At 36.6% G+C, this 7,734-nt stretch overlaps 1 protein-coding gene across 1 annotated transcript in view; it reads left to right on the forward strand.

Moving 5' to 3' along the window:
• Pus10 (pseudouridylate synthase 10) overlaps positions 1–7,734 on the forward strand; it is a 92,283-nt gene that overhangs the window by 14,480 nt on the left and 70,069 nt on the right. The window contains exon 3 of the mRNA XM_004636211.2: positions 646–732. Coding sequence (XP_004636268.1) covers positions 646–732 — 87 coding nt within the window. The remainder of the gene's footprint in view (positions 1–645; positions 733–7,734) is intronic.

A 7,734-nucleotide genomic window follows, 5' to 3' on the forward strand; every position in this document is an offset into this window, starting at 1 on the left:
CACTTGTCCTTCTGAACTCAGTAACTCTTTCCTTTTGAATAAGTTCATTCCCTCTTCCCAGTATCGTTTTTTTTTTGTACTTTAGGGAAAGGTCTACAGGGTGTTCAGGGTCTTACTACTAGATTAGACTTGTAGTGATTCACCTGTTTACATCCTCCCAAGAGTTGGGATTACAGGTGCGCGCCACCACACCCAGTCTCAATTACCTGCTTAGTGTACCACGGGGGTGGTGCTGGTATGGCAGGCCCAGGGATCGAATCCCTGGCCCCTAGAATGCTGTATTTAATTTCCTTTCATTTGAAACATTTAAAAAATTATGAAGTGACTTAATAGCTATTTTGACACTCATTATTTTGTAGGGGTCAGTTCTGCCTGTTTTTTACTTTATGATACTAGTCTTTTGGGTAATGGTGGGCAAATACTAGATGTTTATAAGAGGGATGTTTTGTTTTGTGGTGCAGGAAATGGGACCCAGGGCCTAGTGCATGCTCGTGAGTACCCTACTGTTGAACATTCTCAGCCCTCAAAAGAGAAAGTTTAGAAGTTTTGTAATGTTATCTCCTGAATCAGAAATTTATGTGAAGATGAGAATAATATTTTCAGCAACTTCTGGGGATTTATGTAACTATAACCTTTTTTTTTTAGGTATGCCAGAAAATTGAGACCTCGGGGTTTGAATTCACCAACTTGATGTTTTCAGTCTCCTTCCCACCACAGGTATTGGTAAGAGAGGTAAGATTATCTGCACACATATGTGGTATGCATGCTGTGAATGTCTCAAAACAAGGGTGTATAGAAATCCTATTTTTTCTCTATTTTATATATTTATTAAATGATTGAAGCAATTTATAGCTGCTTACCAAATGTTTGTTAAGTAAATGGATAAAAAAGTAATCTTTAGTTCCAGTTAATTTATTCATCCCAGAACTACCTTTTTTTTTTTTTTTTCCTCTTTTCTTTTGGTACTTGGGATCAAACCCGGAGTTTTCCACTGGTTCCCCTGGTGCTCCTTTTTTCTTTGCTTTTGTTTTTGAGACAAGGTCTTGCTATCATTCAGGTAGGCCTTATTTTCACTGTGTAATCCAGGCTGTCCTTGAACTCACAGTGATCAGCCTGCCTTAGCCTCCCAAGCAAAGCCAGGGTTTTCCAAATGCTAAGCGCTTGCTCTGGCCAATATACTGTAATTTTATTTTATTTTTTGTCAGAACCAGGGATTGAACTCAGGCCCTTGTGCTTGCCAGGCAAGCACTTATTCTACTGAGCCATCTCCCCAGCCCCTACATACTATAATTTTAAAAGATGAACACTCAATACCAGACATTTACTAAGCATTAACATTGAGTGAGGCATTTTACTGAGAGAGAGATTTGGCTAGAACTCCAGAGACCTTTTAAGGCAGACATGAACATTTTTATAGTAGTCCTGGGATAGAGTCATTTCAGTTATGAGGAACATTCTTATTCTCTGGAGTAAAATATAAAAATCTGCTCCTCTTTAAAAGGGAGAAAAATAGCTTTGTTTTTATTTTAATGGTTTTTGTTAAGTGAAAAAAAACATAAAACTTTCTTTGTTAATACTGTAAAAAGAATTATAAAGAAAAATTTTGTCATCTTAAATTGTATCCATGATTCCTAAGCATAACTATTTATGTTTATAGGGTATCTTTTGTCTAGGAATCCCAAAGCATCCCTAGATTATTGTATTTTATACCATCACGTTCTTTGAGCAAGCATATCTATTAGCCACAAACAGGCTGGAGACTTAATTAAAACTTGATGAGGCTGGAGGGAATGATAGAGAAGAGGAAGTGAACAGAAGGAGTGAAGGCTTTGAAGTGGCATCTCTGTCCACAAGGTGAATGACAAAGTAAAGGGACTGACAATAATACTCTGGAGTTTATAAATAGGAGTCATGTTTGAGCCAGTTGTCAAAGCATTTCTTGCAGTTCATCTTTAGGTTCAATTTTGGTGGCTAGAACTGGACTTCCAAAGGTTACATGATTCATGCAAGTTAGTGTTTGAATAAATGAAAATAAGATTTAGAAGTATATTTTCTAAATGTGGTTATATATTTTACCAGCAAATCTTTCCTTTCAAAATTTATATTTTTACATTAAATTTTTTTGTCACATATTAGAAATAGTAATTTAATATTTAGTGAATACTGAACTATTTATTTTCTTATTGGAAATAGATTTTTTTTTAAAAAAATAATTCAGCTTAAAAAATTATTATTCAGCTTAAAAATTATTATTCAGCAATTATTCAGCTTAAAAAATGATTCAGCTTAAAAAATGATTCAGCTTAAACTCTACTTTCTTTTTATAACTGTTCTAACTAGTAAACTATTTTAGCAAAAATACACAACTGTTCCATTTATTGGAGAATTTACATGGTTTAATGTGTTAAGGGTTTTATTTTTATTTCTGTTACTGGGTAGCATTTTTATTTATTCATTTAAGAAGAAGAATTATTTAGGCCAGGCAAGGTGGTACATGTCTATAGTCCCAGCACTTAAAAGGCTGAGGCAGGAGGATCACTCTGAGTTTGAGGCCAGCTTTGGCTAATGAAGTGAGCTCAAGGCCAGCCTGAACTGCATATTGAGACCCTGTTTCAAAAAAAAAAAACAAAAAACAAACAAAAAAAAAAAACAACTCAGATTTATTAAAGGGCAAGATAACTACATAGAAAATTGAGATTATGAGAGTGGAAGGAAGGTAAACATCATCAAAAGGAGACTAAAAGAACAAGAATAGAGAAGTGGAAGCATGAGGCACTTGATGGAAATTGTGTTTTTCTAAAAGTGAATTATCTGATACCTTTTTGCATTGGAATGGTTACTTCTCCTTAAGTAGGTTATTCTCAAACCCTAACATGTATAAAATTCTCTTGGACAATTTCCCAGGATTCATTCCACACATTTCTATAACTATAGGTCAGGTGGGGCCGAGGAATTTGCAAACCAGTGCCCTAAAGGAGAATTAGTAAATTTTTAAAATTTGTATTCCTGAAAAGAAGGAAGAATAAGAGAATTATATAGTGTGAATTTTGAGAGGTACATTTTGAACAGTACAAACAAAATGTAGTCAAAGAAAAATGGCACAGAAATCTGGGCAAAAAGATGAATTATAAAGATTAGGAAGTTTAGAGAATGTATAATTAAGACTTCAGTCCAAAACAGATTATCCCACTGGAAAAAACAAAGTTTAGGGAAAAAATATATCCCAAGAAAAAAATAAATGGGAGATCTGTACTCTTGCTGTATGTTTACAGAAGTATTTCTATTTATATACTTAATTTTTTTATTATGAAAAAAATTAAAAATAGTACAGCTAGCCTGATGAACCCTTGTTTAACTATCACCCAAATTCAAAAGTTTTTTTGTAACTCTGAGACTAGCTTTGAAAAAACACAGGAAAAGTGAATCAAATGAATACAAATGTAACAAGGAGGCTTTGATCTATTATGAATAGCAACTGGAAAATTAAAGGCACTAATGAGTGGAAGCCTGCAAGAATTGCTAAGAAAGATTTAGGGGACTTAAGTTATGTTTGGTACAAGAAAAGAAGAAAAAGGAGATGGTTTTACTATTTGAAACTGATAGTGTACTACTGATAGGTGGTGTAGAGAAAGCAGAACTGAAGAATCTGCTTTGTTTCTGTTTTTTTCTGCCAAGGAAAATTGATCTTCATACTGCAAAAGGTAGAATGATCATTGGCAACATGAAGCTTTTTAGAATGGATTCAAGTCCTTTGGGCCTTGTGAATCCAAGATGATTCACAAGGAACTTGCAACTGTTCATAGTGTTTTTTTTTTTTTTTGTTTTTTTTGTTTTTTTTTTTTTTGCAAAACCAGGGATTGAACTCAGATCCTTGCATTTGCCTGTCAAGCGCTTATCCTACTGAGCTATCTCCCTGGCCCGTCCATAGTGTTTGAGTGCTTTTAAAAGATAATATTTTCTGGATGGCTAGAGACAGATAAGGGCAGTTCCAATTATCTGTAAAGTTGTTCTCTTAATTAGCAACCAGTGCATTTGACCCTGAAACCCTTGTAAGATTTTAGATCAGGAAGGAGTGAGTTTTGGGCACTGAGCCTAAGGAAGAATTGGTTGCCAACATAGGACAGATTCACTAAGAGCAAATCATATTTGCATCATTTCTTCCTTTTATAGGCTGGTAGAACAGAGAAATATAGTAGCACTAGTATACTAAGATTTTTTTTTTGCGGAACTGGGGATTGAACTCAGGCCATTATACTTGCCAGGGAAGCGCTTATTCTGCTGAGCCATCTCCCCAGCCCCAGTACACTAAGATTTTACTAAGTCATTTGATCAAACTTTATTCTCATCATAACTTTCTAAAAGTGGCAGGAAACATGGCAGGACCTGAAGATGGTTGGATTATACCAGAGTAACCATACCCAAATGGAGCTGGCTAGTAACTAGTACCAAAGTGGACAGACAGTGTTTTTGCAAATGCAGTCTGAAGATCAGCCTTGTGAGACTGACTTGGAGAAAGGTGTTGAAAATAGATTGCTAAACCTTGTCCTAAACCTTCCAAATCATCATCTTCATGTCATCAGAAGCAGAGAATAGGAGTTCCTTAGCAATTCATGTACATAGTGAAATTCAAGAGTCACTGAACTTTAGGGAGATTTCTTATGTGGTATAAGACTCTTCATACTTGTTATAGCCTGTGTGTAGATGCCCAAAAGCAACATACAATTACAGGTGGGGCTTTTTCAGAGGTGGCTGGATCTTGAGGGTATGCCACTGGGATTGATTCATGGTTCAGTGCCAGGCTCAAGGGCACTAGGATTAAGGATGTGAGTGCTACTTGCCCCAAGTAGCCTGGATAAGATATAAGGGACAGAAAGAGCTGTGGTAGCCTTTTGCTTGTTTTGCTACCCTCTACCTGCTGTGAACTGTTTCTCCTCTGTGATGCCTGTCTTCCATGCTATCTTGCCTTGGAGCCAGCTGATTATAGATTGAAACCTGTAGAAACTGGGCTAAATAAACATTTCCTGCTTTAACTTTGGGTCTTGGGTATTTTGTTTCAGCAATGAGAAAAGTAACTAAGATAATACTCTGGCCTATTCATAATTTCGATCAGTGGTGATATGGTGTGTACTATAGGTATACATGACACATTTGAGTATAGCAGACAGGAGGAGTGTGTAAAGTTGAGATTCTAAAAAATTTTGAACAGGGAAAATTTAACAATATGAAATTTAATAGGAGCAACCATAGGTCTTTACTTGGGTTTAGAAAAAACAATTTCCAAGTAAAAGATGAGGCAGGATTGGCATAGAATCTGTGTTAATAGAAAAGGCTGAGAGATTGTAGTAAAGAATTAATGGCAAGTATTTAACTGTACTGTAAGAATTAGGGATATGATATAGATAACGTCTTTAGATCTTAGCCCAGGTAGTAGAAATACAGTGTGTGATCAGCAGTCTGCCATTGTGACTAAAATACATGACATACACAACTTGAAGGAGAAAAGGTTTATTTTGGCTCATGGTTTCAGAGGATTTGGTCCATGGCTTGCTGGCTCCAAGGCAGAATTATCATGGTGGACATGTAGAGGAAAGCTGGCAGCCATGAAGAACTGAAGCACAAGGGAAGATCTCCACAGAGAGGGAGGGAATGGAACAAGAACATACCCTTCCAGGTTACACCCCCTGGACCTACTTCCGCCAACTAGGCCCACCTCTTAAGAGCACATTCAACTATGAACTCGTCATTGACGCCCTACGATCTAATTGCCTTCCCAAAACCTGGCTTCTGGATAGTGCTGAATTGGGGATCAAGCCTTTAATATGTGACTCATTGGGGGATACTTCATATTTGGATCATAACAAAGTATGAGAGTGTGAAGGTGACAGATGTCTTCTTTGGAGACAGGATCTTGGTGTGTAGTGAAGACTGGCTTTGAACTCACTTATGTAGCCCAGTACAACCTTGAACTCACCGTGATCCTCTTGCCCCTTCCTTCCAAGTGCTGGGATTTGTGTGTTGCCACACCAGGATTAGTTGTCTTTTACAAAATACTGGCCATTCTTAGAGTGCCATGTTGAGATGAAGCTTTCCACCATAGGAGGAACAAATGGGAGAGTATTTGATACAGTTCTAAGCCTCTGAATTTGAAAATATATTTCCTTGCATAAAAGAGAAAAAGATTTTCTCTAGATATACTTAAGGTTGAAAACTAAAATGGAATCATTTTGGATTATCTAGGGGTTTTTAAACCTAACTACAAGACATTAAAAATATCTTCTGTGAGGTTGGTGTGGTACGCACCCATGATTCCACCATTCAGGAGGCTGAGGCAGGAGAATAATAAGTTCAAGGCCAGCCTGACCTGCAGACTGAGTTCAAGGCTGATTTGGGCTACACAATGAGCCCCTGCCTTAAACAGAACAAAAGAAAACAAAAGCTTTCCCTAGCTAAAGTCAGAATTAGAGGAAGATGTGATTTTATAAAAAATGATCAGAGGGACACAACCTTGCTCATTTTGAAGCTGGAGGAAAGGAGGCCACACACCATGGAGTGCGGGAGGCCTCTTAAGCTAGAGAAAGTGTTGAAATGGGTTTACCCATAAAGCATTCAGAAAGAAACATAGCTCTATTGACATCTGATTTAATGCATTGAGACCTGTGTTGGACATGTGATTTAAAAAAAACTATAAATACGTTTTTTGTTTTATTTATATGACGTCTCATTTTGTAGGCTAGGCTGGCCTCAAATTCATGGTGATCTTCCTGCCTCAGTCTCCTGAGTGCTGAGATTACATGTGTGCACCACCACACCTGGCCCACTTCTTGTTTTGAACCCCTAAATTTGTGGAATTTGTTGTAATAGCAATAAAGAATACATATTTAGAGGATTTGGTGCATTCATTATAGTACAGACATCTGAAACTTACAGGAGGAGCCACTGCTGAAGGGACCTGGGTATTTAATTTGAGGAGTAAAAGATTCAGTAGGATGAAGTTGCTTTCCTTATGTAGTGAGACATTTCTTTGTGAATGAAGCATTAGACTACTGCTGGGATAGAATTGGAGAAGTAGTTTTCATGTACAAGGAATTATCTAGAACAAGATAGACTGCTGTCAGAGGTGGTTTTGTAAAGCCAGGGTATTTAAGCTGAGGCTGGGTAACTTCTTGGTGCTGGTACCTAAAAAGAAGGGCATGTTCTGCCTTTCCTGCTTCAAGATTCTACCTATAAAATTTTAAGAAAAATATTTTAGTGGGTTTTGTTGTTGTTACTCCATATTCATGATTGATTTGTCTATTCTTCTATACCACACAAAAACTAATAGAATGAATGTTCCAGACTTATGCTAATATTAGGCTAACTTTGTATTTATGGGAAAAGAGCCTTTCATGAAGTCCTTTTAAAAGTTAAATGCTTTAGGGTTGTGTCAGTTCTTTCAGGTTTATCTTTCAGAGTTGAATCCAGTAGAGGGCAATATTGTACTATTTCTTTGGTTTGTTACTCACCTCCTTTGTGAGAAACATTTTACTCAAATCTGGACTTTCAGTGGATATACTGTTTCTTAAATGTTCACTTTGGTTGTATGAAATATTCTACTTATCCATTTTATGTGATATGGTTGAGTTTGTCAAATTTTTTTTTCTTCTCATTTATCAGACTTTATATCTTCATGCTTTGTACTAAGTACCACAAATTATATTCAGCCCTAGAAAAATAGCTAGGAATAAAAGTAATAGC

Source organism: Octodon degus, unplaced genomic scaffold, assembly GCF_000260255.1.
Source record: "Octodon degus isolate 3935 unplaced genomic scaffold, OctDeg1.0 scaffold00078, whole genome shotgun sequence".
Taxonomy (NCBI): domain Eukaryota; kingdom Metazoa; phylum Chordata; class Mammalia; order Rodentia; family Octodontidae; genus Octodon; species Octodon degus.